At 45.7% G+C, this 20536-nt stretch overlaps 1 protein-coding gene across 2 annotated transcripts in view; it reads left to right on the top strand.

Moving 5' to 3' along the window:
* Nucleotides 1-20536, top strand: part of SEL1L3 (SEL1L family member 3) — a 104871-nt gene that overhangs the window by 53837 nt on the left and 30498 nt on the right. For both annotated transcript variants that reach the window (XM_039236671.1, XM_039236670.1), the window contains exons 10-15: nucleotides 1399-1610; nucleotides 2817-2996; nucleotides 11397-11516; nucleotides 13250-13390; nucleotides 17346-17408; nucleotides 19460-19636. In XM_039236671.1, the coding sequence (XP_039092602.1) occupies nucleotides 1399-1610; nucleotides 2817-2996; nucleotides 11397-11516; nucleotides 13250-13390; nucleotides 17346-17408; nucleotides 19460-19636 (893 nt within the window). The remainder of the gene's footprint in view (nucleotides 1-1398; nucleotides 1611-2816; nucleotides 2997-11396; nucleotides 11517-13249; nucleotides 13391-17345; nucleotides 17409-19459; nucleotides 19637-20536) is intronic.

Raw genomic sequence — 20536 nt, 5'->3', positions numbered from 1 at the left:
CCCTCCCCTGCTCACTCTGTCTCTCTCGCTCTCAGAAATAAAACATTAAAAAAAAAAAATGTGAGCATCTTTGGCCATATTTTCAAAAAAAATTAATAAGATGACCATAGCTCTTTGAATGCAAATAATATCTATGCAATCCTTTTTTGTAACATAACATTTAATAGACGCACAGGATAGAAAATAAACATTTGTTGCCTGAATTAATGAACAGCGGAGATGAAAAATGTAGACAGGCTTTGGAAGACCATAAAATTTACATTATAAAGACACATAACTTGCTAGTTTGGGCTTAAATGTTGATCAGATTTATGGGACGATTAGGTAAAAAGAGGTATCAGACAGCTTAAAGCAGTTGCACAGAGATGGGTCTTCTGATAGTGGTGAGGTACTTATTTAAGACATCTGGTTGCAGGGCTCCTGGGTGGCTCGGTTGGTTAAACTTCTGACTTTGGCTCAGGTCATGATCTTACTGTTTGTGGGTTCAAGCCCCGCATCGGGCTCTGTGCTGAGCCCGGAGCCTGCTTTGGATTCTGTGTCTCCCTCTCTCTGCCCCTCCCCTGTTCACGCTCTGTCTCTCTCTGTCCCTCAAAAATAAAAAAAAAATTTAAAAAAGGAAAGACATCTGGTTGCCTATTAATGAGCAGGTAGGTGCGGAATTGTAAGTCAAATGGCTTTCGTGACCCGCAGAACTGAATTCAAAACTGGGCTCAGCCACTTGTCAGCTTTTGTAACTTTGGACAGGATAGTTGACTTCTCGAGGCTTCAGACAATTCATTGGAAAAATGAGGACACTAATAATAGTACCTATCTCATAAAGTACTTCGAATTACATGCCATAATTTGCATAAGGCACCTAATGCAGTATTTTTCATTTTGTAAGCCCTCTATAAAAGTTGACTCATTCTTTTTATTGTATTTAGAATCCCTCAAGTAAAACTGGAGGAAAAAGATAAGAAAGCATCTCAAAATAGGGTTCCTTTGCTCAACTTTTTAGAGCAGCACCTAGAAACTATTTCTGAGATAAAACACATTCTTCTTCCGAGAATCTTAGGGGGAAAAACGTCTCTTTGGAACTTTCGGTGGTCCTGATTTGGCGGTGAGTTACACTCAGTAAATTACTCTCTGGAGGCACTTTCTCAGCTATATAAGGCACATCCTTTTTCCCAGGATACTAGGCTGTCATTTAGTGCCAAAGAAAAAGCTATTTGCAGAATGACACCGTGGCATCCTCGAAGGGTTTAATTTACCTCCCTGGAAGGTAGTATATTTCAAGGCAGTGCAGAACCAACCATATTAATAACTCAGGTGGTTTAATTGGCTTTTCCCTCTTCTCTTTAAGCCACGTCGATCCCATGGTAATTAATTGTGTGTCCTGTGAACTGTGGTTATTTACAGTGCTAAGGAACCAAAATGAATCTGTATTAGAAATCGGTGGGAGGCTATTTGAGAAGGCTGTAAAGAGACTCTCCAGTGTTGATGGTCTTCACCAAATTAGCTCGGTCGTCCCCTTTCTGATGGATTCCAGCTGCTGTGGATACCATAAAGCATCCTACTACCTCGCAGTCTTCTATGAAACTGGATTAAATGTACCTCAGGATCAGCTGCAGGTGAGGATTTTGGGGTTCCAGGAACATCATTCACTTGCATTATATTTGCAGAGTAACGGTCTCATGCCCCAGGTGGAAACTGGACATGTTCATGTGGCTCCTCTCTGGACACAAGCTGGGGGATCCGATCGGTATATTCTAAGGAAGAGTTTGGGCAGGCTTACCAGAATCCTACTCCTTTGAGAACAGGTGCCTCTTACTCAATTCTTATAACGACTCTGGCTGGAGGACCATTATCCCACATGACTGTGTAGCTAAGTGAAGTCATTTGGACCCCAAAGCAAAGTATTGTCACATCCAGCCTTCTACCATCAATATAAAAGCCATACCAGATGGTTTTGTTTGTGGTTTTTGAAACCCAATTAATCATGCAACTTGCCAAACATTTGGAATCCCATTTTTCTAAGTGCTACGAGTGGTTCTTGACCACTTCTCATTTTCTGATCTGCCCAGAGAGTTGTTCATCCTGGATTTGAAGAACTCAGTTTGTTTAAAATTGCCCACACATTCCTTTTAAATGACTTCTCTGTGTATATCTCTGGCTTATTGAAAGTCATGACTGACGGCCTGTTCCCCTGAAGTCCCCAAGGCGATCCTCACAAAGGTGGACTAGTGAAGAAGGTTCTAGCCCTGTCTCTGTCACAAAGTGGCTGGTTGGTCATAGATACACGACTTCAAGTCTCTGGGCCTCTCTTTCCTCAACTGTGAAAGGAGGCTGTTGGACCAACTAAGTTCCAAAAACCCTTATAAACACTAACACTCTGAGAGCATAAGGTTAGGACGTGGACACTATTCATATTATCTGCCATAAATGGTGTCCTGAAGCAGACCAGGGATCCTTTGAATGAGTGGCAGATACACAAAAAGACTCTATGAAAGAAATCAGGGAACGACCCCTACTTCTACTGAGTAAAGGGCAGAAGTCAAGGAATTGTAAGCTACTAGACATTGAGGACAGAGGTCTAGACATTATGGACAGAGGTCTAGACATTAAGGACAGAAGTCTAGGTCTGAAAACCGTTAGGGGGCTGTGGTGGCTTCTTCTCTAAAGCATTTTTTTAAATGGCATGTTAACATGTTTCTGGAATGACTAGGTTCATGCATAGGGATGGGGCCAGATGACCTTCCAACGTTAGGATTTTATGACCTTTTTCTACAATCTTATAAACACTTTGTAAATTTCTCCCTTTTCTCACTTTGTAACAGGGCATGTTGTATAGTTTGGTGGGAGGCCAGGGCAGTGAGAGGCTGTCTTCAATGAATCTTGGATACAAGCACTACCAGGGAGTCGATAACTACCCCCTCGACTGGGAGCTGTCTTATGCATACTATAGCAACATTGCCACGAAGACACCCCTTGACCAGCATACGCTACAGGGAGATCAGGTAAGATGAAGAAATGGGTGGAGATCGTCATGGCCCTGTTTACACGGGCTTCTGGAAAAATTTCATACAGCGTCTGCACCTGTGGCTGGCTCATTTTCAGGCCTTCAGACGATGAGTATAATCAAATGGAGAGAAAAGCTATCTTGCACTCTCCAGTTCATATTTCCTGTGTTCTCAGGCTGAATGCGGGAACGATCCGACATCTTTGCATGAAAAACTTTTCATGAGTGGGAGGGCTGACTCGGGAAGGGTAGATTTGGCCCTGGACAGAATTTGATTTTGCAAAAGATATGTACCAGAAAGAAAGCCACCTTGTCTTTGTTCCAAGACCATGTGAGGGGGTGGAGCCTGGAGATGTTAGGGATTGGGTCATATTGAGTGGAGGCCGTAAGCCAAGGGGTCCTATCAACTCATAGCCGGCAAGCAGGGTCTGTGGTATAAGGAAGCAGGCTCCTCCCTAGCTACGTTCCCAAAGCTGGACACCTCGAGGAGTATCTGTCCCCATGACGTGAGCCTTGCTAGCCCAGGTCTTCCAAGTGACTGATGGGTGACGTTTGAAGACTTTGCCCTATCCCAGATTAAGGACTGGATGAGGGGCACTATGTCCAGCCTCTCATTTTGTGGGGTTCCAAATCCTATTGACTCATTGGGCACTGATTGACTCTGTGGCTCACATCTGCCAAAAAATACATAACATGTTACATTGGATCAACTGACAGTTTGCTTTGAGGACCGTGAACAAACGGGTATACGTAGATGTGATAGAGTAAGAATTCAAGGAAGATGTCACCAGATGATGCAAGTCTGTGTTCAGTGGGAGTGGTTGGCTTCTTGGAAGTTATTTGTATATGACCTCTTTATCCAGGAAGAACTTAAGAGGCTGTGATGGTCGCAGCCCTTGAGGCAGTAAGGTTGAGAGGAAATGCAAGTGGTCTCTACCAGGAGTCGGTAGGTTTTTTTCTGTAAAGGGCCAGATAGTAAATATTTTAGCCTTTGCTCATACAGCCTCTACTGTAGCTACTCGCCTCTGCCAAAGACAATATATAAGCAAACAGGGAACCTGCGTTTGTACAGCCATAAATAGTACATAAACTGCATGGTCGGATTTGGCCCTGGTTTAGGCCATAAACTCTTGATGTTCCCTGCTTTGGCTCCGTAAGCCCAGAGGATGCGCCTGGCTAAGTCAGGACTGGAGACTGTTAGCCTGAGCAGCTACGTGACCAGACCACTCGCTTGTCCCCAGTGCCACTCCTCGGTTGCACTCAGAAACCCACAGTGCAGAAAACTTGTGCCTTGATGGCTGACAATGGATGGTGTCTGGAAATGAACTCGACAGCGGCCACCGTACGGTTATGAAATAAATAAGTCAAAGATGCATGCTGTCAGTGAACATTAAACATGAGTCGAACTATAAAAACACCAAATGGCTACCTATATAGACATTCAGGTTCCTTCAGAAAATAATTATTTCCCCCGAATAAACTTCCACGATCTCCTCATTATTGTTTGTATTCTCTCAGTGGAAATATAAGCTATGTGCAAAATTTGACCTCAGTTTGACAGGAATCAATTTATGAATTGATAAAAATTTTTTTAATAAAGGAATTATTCTGGAAAAGGCATTCATACCAAAAGCAAGCCACGAAGTAGTATCTTTGTGGTTCAACTAAGCCTGAATGTGTTAATAATGTCCCCTATGTATATATTATACTTTTGAGAATTCTAATTCAGCATAAATTAGCAATGGGAAATAGTATGTTGCTAACAAGCTCCTTTTCTTTTGAAGATTTGGCACATGAAATGTTATGATTATGAAAGAAAATGTTTAATTGGTCAGAACCAAAAAAGATGAATAGAAGAAATCCATCTTGCAGCTGAAAGTCGTATGATTAAGAATCACAGATACGAATTATACAGTTAGAAGAGTTGTATCATCGCTCATTTTCTTAAGAATGTGTAATTAATGGCTTCTTGAGAACTTAAGCAGGTGTCATACATTGATTTAAATGTCCTTTTGTTGAGAAATCTATTAATTCACCAGCAGCACGAAACAAATGAGGAGATATCGAAAGCCAGACCTCTAATTAACAAACCAAGGATCTGTCAGTAACTCCTTCCTTGATTCTCGCTTCATTCTCTCTTTTATGTAACCCGCACTTCAAATCATTTCATCTTCTTTATTCGTACTCTGCTCCATGTCACTTCTTCATGATTTAGCAGGTCTCTGGCTCAGGTGAAAGAGAAAGAAGATGCTGGCTGTTGTTTGTTTTTGTGGCTTAATCGTAGATGAGCTGCTTTCATTCGCTCCTGTCCTCGGAATGTGCTTTTCCACATGGGCGGTTTGGTCCCCAGCCTTGTCTCTGTGCACCTTCCAGAGGGGCAGGGGTCCCGTCCACACCCTTGGTTTCAGCTGCCCTCCACATTCTGATGACGCTCAGACCTTCCTCTCCACCTGAGATTTTCTTACGCACCCCCACCTGGATTCATAACACAGTGTGGGGGAGACTCCCGGCTCCATCCCCTGAGACTCCTCCGCTCATGGCCCCACTGTCCCTCCTAGAAGCCAAGGAGGCATCCCTCTATCATCCTGTCCATTATAGCACCCCCACCAGCTGCCCATTTCTCTCTCCTCTGGTCTCCATCCCTGGAGCCTTAGGTGTCATTTGTCCCATGTCATCTCTGCCCCCAGCTACTGGACTGCTCTGTACTGAATTGTTCCCCCACCCCAAAGAGGACAGTAGATGCAAACAGACAGCAGGATGACTATGTGGGGGCACAGTGAGAAGGCAGCCACCTGCATGCTAAGGAGGGGGGCCTTCGAAGAAACGAAACCCACTAGCATCTTGATCTTGGATTTCTAGCCTCTAGAGCTTCGAGAGAATAAATGTCTGTGGTTCAAGCCACCCAATCTGTAGTGTTTTGTTACGGCGGCCATAGCAAACCAATAACACTTCCTAACTAGTCTTTCTGTCCCTAAACCTTGTCCCTTCCATTTCTTCTCACTACTTCTTCCAAAGTAGGCTGTCCACAGTCAAGGCTCTCAACCTGGCTGCACATCACAATCACCTGGGAGTTTAAAGAGCAGCGCTGCGCAGCTCCACCCTGTAGTCTTGAAGTCACAGTGTGGGGGGCCTGGGCACGTGTGTATGCGTGTATGTGTATACAGTTGACCTTTGAACAAGAGAGTTAGGGGCACCCATCCCCCACACAGTTAAAAATCCACATATAACTTTTGACTCCCCCAGACTTTATTAGAAATAGCCTACTGTTCACCAGAAGCCTTATTGGTAGCATAAACAGTGAATTAACACGTATTTATTTTGTTATATGTATTATATACTGTATTCTTATGACAAAGGAAGCCAGAGAAAAAACGTTATAAAGAAAATCATAAAGAAATATAGTACCGTATTTATTGAAAAAAATCCGCATTAGGTGGGCCTGTGCAATTCAAACCTGTGTGGTTCAAGTGTTTTTAAAAAGCTCAGATGTTCATAATGTGCAGCCGTGTTGAGAAGTACTGACCCACAGCACCGAAGCTCAGCTCATCGCTTGGCGTAGGAGGAATTCCTTGATCTGGTTTCTGTTTCTCCAGCCTCAGCTCTCGATGATCCCTGCCCTGCCTGTCCACTCTGGTGACACCATACTTTCGGCCACACCCTGCTGTTCCCGCCTCCTGGCCCTCTTTGGTCTCCTCTGCCTGGTCTGTTACTCCCTTTTCCTGCCCTCTGAGCCTCCTACTTGAGCGCTGGGCTCAGACCTCACCTTCTCCTCCATATCTACTGGTGGTGGGGCCAGAGCACCTGAGTATATGCCTGTCACTGCCCTTGGGAAGGGACCCATGTACAACATCACAGAGCTGGCTTCTCCAGGAGACATAGGCTCCCTGGTATAGGCTCCTTGTTGACACTAGTGAACTTCAGTGCCCAGCACTGTGCATGACATACAGTGTTTACCACTGGGCTGCTGGACGGGGTAAGAGTGCAGAGAATCTAGTGATGGACATGAAGTTATTACACTATCTTGTTGACTCCTGGTGCTTTAAAAAAAAAAAAGTTTATTTATTTATTTTGAAAGAGACAGACAGACAAAGTACAAGCAGGGGAGGGGCAGAGAGAGAGGGAAAGAGAGAATCCCAATAGGCTAGTCAGTGCAGAGCCCTGCATGGGGCTCGAACTCACAAACTGTGAGATCATGACCTGAGCCAAAATCAAGAGTCAGACGCTTAACTGACGCAACCGTCCAGGCGCCCCAGACTCTCTGGTGCTTTTTGATGTGACCAGTGTTTGTTGTTGACTGCAAGCACCCAAAGCACTTGGCTTTAAATCCCGTCCCTCTGACAGTTAGTCTTTCTGTGTGGCATCCCGCCCTTGAGAATCGTGGATACTTATCCTTACAACTCGTATTTCCCCATTCTTACTTTAATAAAATCCCTAAAATGTTAAATTTCAACAAAGACACCCCCCCCCCCACCATTGGGAGCCAAGTGTTACAGCTGATTTTAAACACACTGAGAGGCAGGTTCCCAATGGCGGTTCCCACAGGCCTCACAGGAAGTTAGCGGAGCTAGGCGGTTAAGTGTAGGCTTTGAAATTGCCCTGCTCCTGAGTTCCCAGGGGCGCTGGCTGAACCATCATATTTCACAACTCCAGAGGACGCAGATGCTCTGGAGAATGTGAAGGCCCCAGTTGCCAAGTCAGAGGGGTTTTCGAATTCCTGCCCTTTCTGCTTTCCTTCCTCTATCTCTGTTTCTGTCTTTGTCTCTCCCCCCACTTCTCTCTCATGCTTTTCTCTCGCTCCCTTTGTCTCTTTTCTTTCTCCTCATCCTCTCTTCCTGTCCCCACCCCTTCCCCTGCCCTCCCTACCCCCTCCACTCTGCCCTGCCCTGTGATCAATGGCAGATACCTGGTATGGTGGTGTGAACACCGCCCCTGTAGCCTGCAGGCTGAGCAGAGGGAAAGGTGGTGACACAGCATCTCTGGGACGGTGTGGGGGCTGTAAGGACTGTCCAGTCTCCAGACGTTGGACCACCTCCGACCTGGTCAGCAGATTGTAACCTGGCAGCACAGGATATGAGCTCATTCTAAAGACCTTGATTTTATAACACAGCAACAAAAAGAACTCCTCAGAAGTCCCAGCACTGGTCAAGGTGGGGCCCCTGGGTCCCTGCCAGGGTCTATTCAGCTCTGCCCCCCAACCACCCCCACTGTTGCTTCTCCACGCCACCTTCTGCCTGGTTGGGTCATATTTCCATCCGAAGCATCATCCTCTGGTCACACAGTGTTGTTTGAATGAATGAACAACCAAACGTTTCTCCCTTTGAGGGGTTGTTCCTTCATCAGATGTCTTTGTAGGCGGTCGGCTTTCACAGAGGGCCCAGGCCTATGGCTCCGACATGGTGTTAGCTGCTGCTGTAGTGACCTCAGGACCGTGGAGAAGCCACCAGCTGCCTGGGCGTGGCATACAGTTCAGGTGTGGCTCCAGGGCCACCTTTCCCCGGGTTTAGGTCCCAGGTCTGTGGTTCATTGGGTGTGAAATCCTGGGTGATTCTCTCACCCCTGTCTCTGTACAGCTTTGCACCAGTAAAATGGGTGCCCTGATGATGTGTACTTCACACAGCTGTTACAGCTTGAATGAGTTAATCCACAGTACCTCGTGGAGCCAGCACATGGTACGTGCTCTCTAAAGCGTTTCTGACCCCACAACTCCCCCTTTCACATTCTATGATTTCCATCTTCTAACACATAAAATTCTCTTAGATAGACCATCCCCACCACGGAGGGCTGTGAGCTGCACAAAACTGCAAAACCTATAGGAGGGCTAGTGTTCTAAACTGCTCTCAGCCTTTTACATGTCAGAGCGAAGTAAGGACGTACCAAATGATGGGTTCCATTACTGAGAGCTTACCATGCACCTCACACTCTGCTAAGCGCTCTTATAAATAATCTCATGGAATCTTCACGCAACCCTATGAGATCAGTTCCCATTTTACAAGTGAGGCAACTGAGCCTCAGAGAAGCTGAAGCACTGCCCCAAAGTCACACAACAATTGAGTAGCGGACCCTCGATTTGAACCTAGCCCTTTTTGACTCTTCGTACTTTGAAAAATAATGGCTGCTAGGTTGGGTGCTTTTGATCTAGCAAGTACCATGCTAAGCTTCATTTTATGGATGCAGAGACTGAATCTCAGATAAATAAAGTTAGTGGCCCAAGGCCCACGGGTAGTTAGTGGTGAGGTAGAACTCTCCTTGGTCTGATATGAAAGATTGTGCTCTTCATGGCCCTGCCCTGCTGCAAAACTTGATTGCACTACCCAGGAGAGCTAGACCAGGGGACAATACAAAGGACAAATGTGTCCCTTCTTCAGAATTATGCACAGCTGCCCAGTTCCCTCAGAAATCTGGCCTTTGCCAAGCCCCCACCCATGACACTGAATTCTCTATGTATCAGGGAAGACAAGGAAGCAGTGCACCATTTGCTTTCTCTTAAATGCATGAGCCCTTCACGGGGTGGTAAGGCCTATAGACCCCACAGCCAGCCAGCCCGAATTTGACTCCTAAGCTTGAAGAACTAAATATATGATCTTGGATAAGCTACTTCACTTCTGAGCCTCAGTTTTTACATCAGTGAAATGGAGATATTGACACAGATAATCTTATAAGGTTGCAAAGATTCAAGAAGTTAATCTTGGGCAAAGCAATGAGAACAATGACATATTATCAGTGGTATATCATCGATCATTGATATGTCAGTGATATATCATCACTGCCAGAGAGCGGCAGAAACATCTAAGAGTGTAAATTCCGCGGGGTAGGACCTGTGTCTCCATGTGTCATGTTTTTCGTTCAAGCCCCGTAACAAAGTTAAAGAGAAGGAAGCAAAATAAGAAAAACAACCAAAGCTCAGAACACCTGAACTCTCCAGCTGAAAATAAAATTCTAGCTGAGAATTCCATTATTTGAACTGCTCCAGCTTCAGCCCAATTCCAGGTTACCACAGACGGTAGAAGTGCCTGCTCATTGGTCATACCCTTGTCAGAGTCAACAGGATAGAGTGGATTCTAGGGCTTTCTCGCTAGAGGGTGACACTGTGGGGAGCTGGAGAGAGCCTTTTCCTTCCTTCCAGGGCCAGCTCTTCAAGGTGACCATGAATTCATGGCCTCAGTTTCTCTGCCTATGAACTGAGGACAGTGATATTTGGATCGCAGTCCTGTTGTGAGGATGAAGTGAAAAAAAGCTGTGTTAAACACTTGGCACAAAAATGGTTTCAATAAAAGATGGTGGGTGGCCTTATTCTCATTGTTGCTCTTTCCGTGGTGGCCTCCCCAGGTTAGACATTGAGCAAGATGGGATGCCTGCTGGGTTCCCAACACAGTCCCCACTTCTCAGCAGGACCCATGGTGCCATGCAGCCATAGCAGAGAAAATGGCTGCCAGACCAGCTCAGGAATGGGGCTGCAGGCTAGAGTTTGTGAATCTAGGAACTCTTCCTCACTAACAAACAAAGGGGGTCAGAAGGGAAATCAGGCCTTGCTCCTTGTTCTCTGAGGCATCTTTCCCAAACTCATGCAAACCTTTTTTTTTTTTTAAACCATCTGCCTGTGGCATGTGCTGGGCGTGGGAAGCCCTTCCCAGTACCCCTCATGGCATTGTTAAATCTAGTTCATTATGTATAAGGGGAGACTGTGAAACAACATCACTGGTCTCTTGATAAACGGCCAACATTTACACATCAAAATGAGTCTGATTTTCTGTAGAGGAGTCAGATACCTCAGAGGCTGTGCGCAAAATTCAAAACATTTTGTGAACTTCCCCTTTGGGTTCCTCCTTAGAGCCTCTAGCACATTCTTCCTCGCATCCTCAGAGTTAACATGCCCTCTTTTTTTCAGGGTAGATTTAATTTTTGGAAATAGCCAAAAGATATTTGAAGCTGAGCCTGCTAAATAAAAAGGGTTAGTCATGCAGGATAATAACACTTTGGGATAAAAAAAAAACCCAACAAGGTTATACTTAGAAAATATTGATTTACCTTTTTTGATGCTGTGTGTAATCTGGCTCTGAAATCAGTGGCATGAAAGTGGTCTTCTGAACAAGGTTGAGCAATAGAAGTGGGAGTGGAATAAATTGTGTCCTCCCAAGGCAAAGGCTTTGATAGGAACAAATAGGCCCATTTAGATACAGGAGATGTAATACATTCACTTGAAAAGAATTTGATCTTATGGCACTGTGAACACACCTTGTATTTCAATCTATTCATATAGTTTTTACTTGAGCAAGTGCTAGTTTAAGAATAATGTCAAGGCTTTTGCGTGCCCAAGTCATTTGGACATTTCCCTTCTCCCCCTCCTTTTTCTCTTCCTTCTTCCCGCCCTCTCCCACTCCTCTCCTTCTTTCCTTTTCAGGCGTACGTTGAGACAATTAGACTAAAGGATGATGAAACGCTCAAGGTACAAACCAAAGAGGATGGAGATGTCTTCATGTGGTTGAAGCATGAGGCCACCCGAGGCAATGCGGCAGCTCAGGTAAAAATGCGGTCCTCTGTTTTGGAAATTCTAGCAGCTATACTAGACCAGGTTATGCCATAGTAACAGATTATCCCGAACCTCAGTGGCTTGAAACAACATAAGTTAGTTTCTGGCTTCCAGTACCCATGGGGTTGGCATGTACTGTGCTCTCTTGGGCCCCTGCGAACCAAGCCAATAATGGCTTTGTTGCAAGACAGACTCCCACAGCCACTGCAGTGGGGCTCTGCACAGAAGTGGGAGAAGCCACTTCCCACATTTCGCTGGCCAGTGCATCACCTGGACTCTCTTGACTTCAGGTGGGCCGGAAGTGTAGTCCTATCCGGCATCCAGAAGGAGAGCTGCAATGTTTGTGATCTGTCCTAAAGACTACTGTCAGACATTTTAGTGCATTGGATAGAAATAAAAAAGAAGCATCTTGGGGTGCAGGAGAGCTTAGATGGATATCAAGAAGAAGGGCCATGAATTCAGCTAAGAGAATATCAGAAAATCACGTGCAGTATGTTAGACCAGAGGACCAACTTTGTCTCTTGAACTGGTCTTGTGTTTTTGGATTGACTTCTCAGAGGTACCAGGAAAGGCAGAAAGCTGGGAGAATGTTCTCTATCTGACTTCTTGCCTTGATTTCACTATGAAGAGAAGCCCTTGATGGGAGCCAGCTTAGGCTGATTGCACTGGTTGGGAGAAAGCCTCTTTCCCAAAGAATGGATTTATAGCTTTTGCTCTGTGCTCCTGGTGAGCACACGGTATGGGAAGAGCCTCTGGGTCTGTGAAGCAGGCAGAAACTCAGAAATGGGAAAAAGAAAGAGAACAGAAAAGAACAAATGTATCGACAAGCAAATAGTTCAATAGATCCTTTAGTGATGAATGGGCCTCTCACCCGTAAGTAGAGGTCTTCCTAGCATTTCAGGAGATACTTTGAGGGATGTTATAAGTATTTGAAGGGTGGGGGGAAGGAAGAGAAGAAGATGAGAGAAGCAGCAGAAAGAAAGACCACAAGAGGCCAGATTGGGCCGGAATGTTAACAAACATTGCTCTGGCTCCCTCGTTGGACATCTATCCCTAGTTAGCAGTCTTTCTAGTGCAGGAGGGAATTCTGGTACATAGTTCTGGAAATCCCACTTGCCAGAGCCATTTCCTGGGTACTCCAGAGCTGGCATGAACTTTCCTTCCTTCATTTAGCAAATCTTTGTTGAGTGGCTTCCATGGGCTTCTACTGAGCTTTGCTGAATGGGGGCAGAGGGGATAAAGGCAGACAGAAACCATCTAGAGGTTTCTATCCCCAGAGAGCTCTCAGCCTTGAGTGTCATGGTGGTCAGTCGTGTGGACAAATGCTGGAGTGGGAAGAGATAAGTGCCCTTCTGATCTAATACAGATGTGCACAGGCCTCCATGTCATTCCCTAGGCTAAGGGCCAGGCAGTACCTCCCAAAGGAAAAGGGCTTTGAGGAGAAGACACAGTCATGATTATCGACCAAGTTTCATGCAGCTCTGGCCCTGGGTGCAACAGATTCACTCACATACACATGCATACGTGCCTTGTTTCCAGCTGGTGCTGAGGACTTGTATTTACACAAGTGCACCTTTCAGGGCTCCCAGTTGGAAGATAACATGTGTCTACCTAATTCCTGGTGTTCGTATGAAAACAAACTAGGTTTGTCCTGCCACCTTTTAAAGTCTTACATTAAGCATTACACAGGAAAGTCATTCTTTTAAATTGCTACTGTCTTGAAGCAACGATTGGCCCAGATGCTGTTTTGGGGCCAGCAAGGTGTGGCCAAGAATCCTGAAGCGGCAATCGAGTGGTATGCCAAAGGTGCCCTAGAGACCGAGGACCCCGCGTTAATATATGACTATGCCATTGTGTTATTCAAGGTAAGACTCCCTCAGTTTGTGCTAAAATTATGCAATTCTTATCAGACTTCCGAGCAGTTTCCTGTAGGCGTGCTGGCAAACAAGGAATCTGTAACTGAAGAAACCTAGTTTGTGCTTCCATCACTCTTGATGGAAAGGGATATTTGCTGAAAAAGTAGAATCAGAAACGGTGCCCTGGTCTCATTTTTAATCATTAGCCTTATGTTTGGCACCTGGGTTCTCTTTGCTTTTGCAAGAACTGGAGCATTCTGGAGAAGGGACCATGTTTTATAGATTGGAAAACGGCCATCCGCCCCCAAAGGTACTGCAAGTTCTCCACCAGGCAGAGTTGTCATTGAATTACAACCAAAGTGTGTGTTTGGGCTGGATACCAACAGTCTGGTTGGTCAAAACAAAGATCTTGCTTTAAGCCAACAGGAGAATGGGGGATGGGTTGAAAGAGTATTAGTACAGGAGTCAGAGGATGGAGTTCAAGTCCCTCTGCAATCATCAGCTATGTGTTCTTGGAGTTATTTAATCTCACGGGACAACGGTAATGACCATAGATTGAATGAGATAGTATAATGAATGGGCTTTAAGAAATGTAAAATACTGTATCTCATATGAAATCTTAGTAGTTCTCACTGATTGAGCATTTATTACCTGATTTACATGTATTAATGCATTTAATCCTCACAACAATCTTGCAGAGGTAGGCACAGGGGTGCATTATGCTCGCTGGTTATATATGTGGTAACAGAGGCAGAAAAAGGTTTTTTAACTTGCCCAAGGTCACACAACTGGTACATGGTAGAGATCTGGGACTGAGCTCCAGGCACTTTGGCTTCAGAGTCTGTGTTCTTCATCCCCAAACAACACAGAGACATTAACTCACCAATCTTAGAAAAGTGCAAAGCTGTGGGCTCTGGTAAGGAAACCCTTAGATCCTATGTCATGCCCAAAGAAAGCGGCTGTCCTCAAATAGTCTTTTCAGACATGGATGTGGATTCTTGTGGCCAGGTCTGACTTCGGAACCACAGCTGTGGCTACGCACCTTTAACAACCATGACTTTGCTACATCTCTGACCCTCCAAAGCCTTAAAACCTATTAGTCAATATGGTTTCCAAATTTAGAGTCCAGACTTTCCTTTCTCAGTTGTCAAGTCAACACAGAGACGGCTTGACTCCTAGCCATATGCCCATGCATCCATGTGTTTATTCAATAAACACCCATTCAGGGCTGACAAAATGCCAGACTCTGCTCTAGACAGAGCGGCAGATGGATGCGTGCACCATGTCCCCAACCTCGAGGGGCTCACGCACTTGTGGAGAGGACAGGCACAGAGAGGCACCCGTCTGCCAGAGTTGGGGCTGGCCACTGTCAAAGTGCAAAGAAGACAACGGCACACATCAGACATTACTTCTGCCCACCGGGAGCTCGCCGTCTACAGGGAGAGGCAAATACATAAATAAATGACTCTGGAGGGGACACACTGTCTACTTTCCCAACCTTAATGACTTTGGGCTTTCCTGCATTCTAACTAAGAATCGCTCAGTGGGATGAAGGAAGCCACTTATTAGCATAGCAAAGATTTTACCTCTGGTCCAAAGGTCACTTGAAGTGGATTCCGCGTGAAAAGACCCCATGCGGAACATGAGCTTCCCAAATGTGAACAGCGGTACTGTGCTCTGGGCTTTGTGTGGGCATTGGGGGTACTGTGTGATGACATCATGGCCACGGCAGCTTGTCCGAGACAGTCCAGGCCACCCCGTCGGGCATCCACATGAGGACAGAGCTTTGACCTTTCCTGGAGCAGCAGCTGTTTTTGATTAATTCACTCAGTGGATATTATTGAGCACATACTAGGTACCAGGACTTTCCATTTCTCTCACTTAACAACTTCCGGTACTACTCAGATCTGTGTATTGTGCATAGCCCTTGTGCAAGAAGTTACCCCACTTAGGATTAAATAACAAGTATCCTGGAAAATGTGCGGCAGCTAGAAATCAGTCTCTGAGTTCTAGTCATCGATCCGACTGTAAGACTTTGGATGAGTCATCCTCTCTGGGCCCCAGTATTACTCCTTCAAAGCAAAGAAGTTGGAGAAGATAACATTTGAGTTCAACCAGGTTCTAACGTTCTGTGCTCTTGGTGTTTCTAACACTTTTCCAGAAGTCCAAAAATGTCGTCTCATTGCCCTATCCAGTTATTCCGAGTAGCTTTCTTGTTTCTTCTCTCTTCTTCTCTAATTAAATGAAGTAATGGTGCATTTCTGAAAAATATTTTCATCTTCAACTTTGCTTCAGCTCATTGGTTTTATTAAATAGGTAAGTTAAAGTCTGGTAGAAAACTTGGTGCAAATAATTTCACGTTTAGTTGGAGTCACAGCTCTATTTTGGGTCCTGAAAAAGTAGAGACAAACATATCCTGCAAGTTTTCTGGGTCCTGCAAGGAGGTTACAAATCATGATATGTTCTCAGCACAGAACTGGAATGTACAGGAGAAAATAGAGCGTGGTAGTTGTACGCTCGGACTCTGGAGCCTGCCTGCCTGGGTTCAAATCCTGCCTCCACGTCTCACTCTCTGTTAGTCTGGGCAAGGGCTCGGATGGAAATGCTCGCAGCGCGTCCGCAGGCTTGTGGTGAGGATTAGGTGTGACAGCACAGTGTGGGGCACACTAACATTAACACGGGAATGTTTGCTAGTGTTGTCTTCATTTACTATAAGTGCTAAGTATTCCAACAGAGTTAAAAGCTATATTTAACTATATTTAACTATATTTAACTATATTCATTGCAAAGCCTTACGCGTTATATCACATGTGACTCCATCAACTGACTGCTGTGTCTGAGGCCAGGAAGAGTCCATAGGACACTGTGGTGTATGTGTCAATCACAGACTCTAGTTGAGTTTGGTAGCAGCGACGGTTTTCATCTGGCTCCCGTTGCCCGCCATCTTTATTGTCAGTCCTGTGTTGAGAGAGACCTCAGGGACCTCTCCAGCTTCCCCCTCAGACCTGCCACTTCCTCACATAGTCCTGCAGACACCTCAGTGTGGTCCCACAAAGTTCCTCTCTTGTAGCAAGAACCCCAAGGGGCGCCTGGGTGGCTCAGTCAGTTGAGTGTCTGACTTTGGCTCAGGTCATGTTCAGCTCAGGTTCATGAGTTCGAGCCCTGCGTCAGGCTCCATGATGACAGCTCAGAGCCTGGAGCCTGCTTCGGATTCTGTGTGTGTGTCTCTCTCTGCCCCTCCCCTGCTCACACTCTGTCTCTTTCTCTCTCTCAAAAATAAATAAATATTTTTTTAAAAAAAAAGAACCCCAAAGCCATTTCTCTCTGTGGTGGTGCTCAAACCACATCCACTGGAAACACTTGCTTTTGCCAGAGGAACCTTGTCAATTTCTGTCCGTATTTGAGGCCGTGGCTTCCAAGGGGTCCTGTCTCCTTCACGACTAGCCCTCAAGCTTGTTCTGAAACCATTGTGTTCCACCTTGGGGACTCCTAAGAGGACCTGGGAAGGCTACAAATGACAGGTCTGATAGCTTTTGACTGTCCAGTGCAGATAAAGTGCTATATCTGGTTCACAGATAAGTCCATCCCCAGAGGACCACATCCCAGATGACCAAACTCATTTAGCCCTGTTCTTCAGGGCTTCTCCGAGTGGTACCTGTGGATAGACAGGAATGTGATTCACTCCATGGTAATGGGGGATTTTGTATGGATGTTGAGCTGGGAAGGTCAGACGGTCTGCTGCCTCCGCTCCACAAACATAAGCAAAATAATGGTGATGGTGGTGGTGGTGATGATGATATAATGACTCTGTATATAGAAATCTTTAAGATAAATCTTCTAATTAAGAACGCTTGGCTTTTATTTTTTAAATATTTTACACGGACCAGTGACATACCCGCGTGATGTTTTTGAGTGCACTCTGGGTTTATTTTCTTCGTACTCATCGCTGTTTATCATTGTTTAGGGTCAAGGAGTGAAAAAGAACAGACGGCTTGCCTTAGAGCTGATGAAGAAAGCAGCTTCCAAGGTAACACTTTTGCATATTGTCAGAGGGAAACATTTCTACCGCACACACACACACACACACACACACACACACACACACGCTCGCAAGTCTGCCAGAGTGAATGGCCAGCCTTTGGCCCTGGTCAAAACCAGAGTAGGGAGGGAGGGTCACTGGCATTGCGGTGATTAGTCACTTTGGAGCTACAACACATACAGAAACCTGTCACAATGGGGACGGCCAGATTCAAAGGCTGAATTTACGTTCCAGTCAATAGAATTCAGGCCGATTTTGTTTGAAGGCTAAAATTATAATCACCGGCTGCCCTGATAACAAGCAAATGGCGGGAGCAGGGCTCCTTGGAATTGAACGGGTATGTATTAATGCCATTGAATTCGGAAAACCAAAAGCTTAATTCCCTTGAAGTTTAACCCTGTCACGTCCAATGCTCATTTCCTTCCTGTGCTTTAATAATGGAGACGTTTATCAAGTTTATTGCCAGGGTTAGAAATCTCTTTGCTTTTGTCACTATTTAGCCTTCAATGTTATTGTCAAGTCAGCTGGTTTCACTCTGACATTACAAAATGGAGGTTAGCTATCATTTGTGAGGGGATGCATACACAATGCACGCACCCCCATACAAGCACACTCAAGGGTGCATGCCTGCAGATTTGCAAATAAATACATTTGGAGAAACCCCTGTAATTCTACAGCCTTGACAAGGTCCTTTGGTTATTTTGGGAGTCCACTATCTAGGGGGCCTGCAGATCGGAATCCTACTCTCCATCCTCGGAGTATATGGCTTGGATTCCGTTTTGTTTAACACCAACATTCAGAAGGCAGCTTTCATTCATTTGTCAAATATTTATTGAGCACCTACTCTGTGGCAAACACAAATATAAGGACTTGGGAAATAAAATTAAGATTCTTGCCCTCATGGATCTTCTCTTTTAATGAGCTTTGTTAGTTTCCTTCCCCTGGCCTTCCTGACACCTGGAGTCCAACAGAGAACCTAGCAATTATAGCCTTTTAGGATCTGTCACAGACTGAAAAGGCTCAGACTGGGATCTTGGCATCTATTCTTAAGGGGCACTTGTCCTTCAGTTGTGAAAGGAGGTGAAAGAGATTTGGTTCCCTACTGAGACTAACTTACCAAGCCTCACAGATGCAAGGGCACTGTTAGACCCTTGGATCTTTTTCCCCATGCTTCTTCGTGGTTTGGTGGGGCCGGTAGGGGAGAGGAATGAGAACACTGGGTGCCCAGATTACACACAGGTGTCTCACTGCGGGTCGGAGGCTCTATTGGAAGCCCTCACACCCCCCAGGGCTTAGGAGCTCTTAACGTACAAGCCGCACGCTACCCTGTGGATACAAGTGGAAGCCTTTGCGGGAGCACCTCATCACACGCATCAGCAAACACAAGGAGGCTCCAGACTAGATTCGCGTGAAGCGCTTCCTTGGTACCAGCCCCAGGTTTAGACACAGTTTAAAACCCTCCTCTCGTCTCCACTCCCCTCCCCCCCGCCTCAGCCCGCCCCAGACTCTACCTGTCAAAACTGGGCTGCTAAGTGGCCCCAAAGCACCTGTGTTTTACCCGCTGCTTCCCTTGGAGGATTTGTTGGTGTTAAGGGCAGAGGAATCAACAGATGGGCAGGCGGGTCACCTAGAAACTGTCCCAGCCAGGGATGGGGGCGTGCCTGGCCTCCTCTCGCAGGTGAGCACTCATGAGTTTCAAGGTCACTGTTGACACCGCAGGGCAGTAAGAGGCCTTTTGTAGACAAGGGCATTGCGTAAGAGCCCACAGGAGCTGAGTGATGATTTGGGGGTCAGCATCACCGTTGAGCCAGGAGGTAAGGATTCCAGCAGCAGCCAGATGGAATCCACCTGGGAAGGCTCTGAGGCAGGCTCGTGTGTTCCAACACTTAGCTTTTCTTTAATGCCATCTGCCCACAAAAAGAGATAGGAAAGGTTTTGCTTAGACCCAGGCAGACAGGGTGCTTTCACAATTGATTCTCTTTAGGTTGCATTAAAAAAAAAAAAAAAACTAATTTCTTTTTTGTTGTTCTATAATCCAGGGATTGCATCAGGCAGTCAATGGCTTGGGATGGTATTACCACAAATTCAAGAAAAATTATGCTAAAGCGGCAAAGTACTGGCTAAAAGCAGAAGAAATGGGGAACCCGGATGCATCGTACAATCTTGGAGTTCTGTATTTGGATGGCATTTTCCCAGGAATACCTGAAAGGAATCAAGTAAGACTTGAGACCGGCTGTGCAGCTGGCCACTGGATCATGAGGCCTTGAAGGTCTATGTGCCCTTCCTAGACGAGGCCCCCGGGGTATGCAGAGGCCAGCCAAGACCCCAACCCTGTCCTCAAGAAACTCAAGGTCCAGTTAGGAAGATAAGATAGCCAAAAACCAAGGCTGGCATCTAGCCAGGTGTCAAGTGTGTGCTAATTGCTATGACCCAGAGAGTTCTTAGCAGGGGAAACCGTGAAGACCAAAGCAGTCAGGAAGGCCTCCTGGAGGAGGGAGGCCTGAACTAGGGAGGAAGGAGGAGATGATACGAGATGAGAATGAGTAAGAGGCAGTGCCTAGATTGATATCAGTAGAAGGAAAGAGAGCTGGTCCAGATAGGTTTACCGGAAATGAGACCAGATTTAATGATAATGAAAACAGGGGCGCCTGGGTGGCTCAGTCGGTTAAGTGGCCCTCTTGACTTTGGCTCAGATCATGATCTCACAGTTTGTGAGATCGAGCCCCATATCAGGCTCTGTGGTGACAGCTCTGAGCCTGCTTGGGATTCTTTCCCCCAGTCTCGCTGCTTCTCCCCTGCTCTCACTCTCTCTTTCTCCAAATAAAAAATAAACAGTTTCTTAAAAAAAATGATAGTGAAAATAACAGTGAAAGTCTTCAGTGTTTGTGAAGCGCTTTCTCTGTGACAGACACTCACAAATGCTTGACATGCATCCAGCATCCTTCCAAACACTTCACGAGCTGCTATCATACCCATTTTACAGAATGAACAATCAGTGCTCTGAGAGGTTATGTAACTTACCCAGCATCATGCACTTTAGTGGAGGCAGGGCCTGGATCCCTGCACAAAGTGGAACCCCCTCATTATTAATAACAATATTGATGATGGTAATTATA

The sequence above is a fragment of the Hyaena hyaena genome, unplaced genomic scaffold (assembly GCF_003009895.1).
Source record: "Hyaena hyaena isolate Hyena2069 unplaced genomic scaffold, ASM300989v1 scaffold_114, whole genome shotgun sequence".
NCBI classification, from domain to species: domain Eukaryota; kingdom Metazoa; phylum Chordata; class Mammalia; order Carnivora; family Hyaenidae; genus Hyaena; species Hyaena hyaena.
This window is presented reverse-complemented; position numbering and strand designations above follow the sequence as displayed.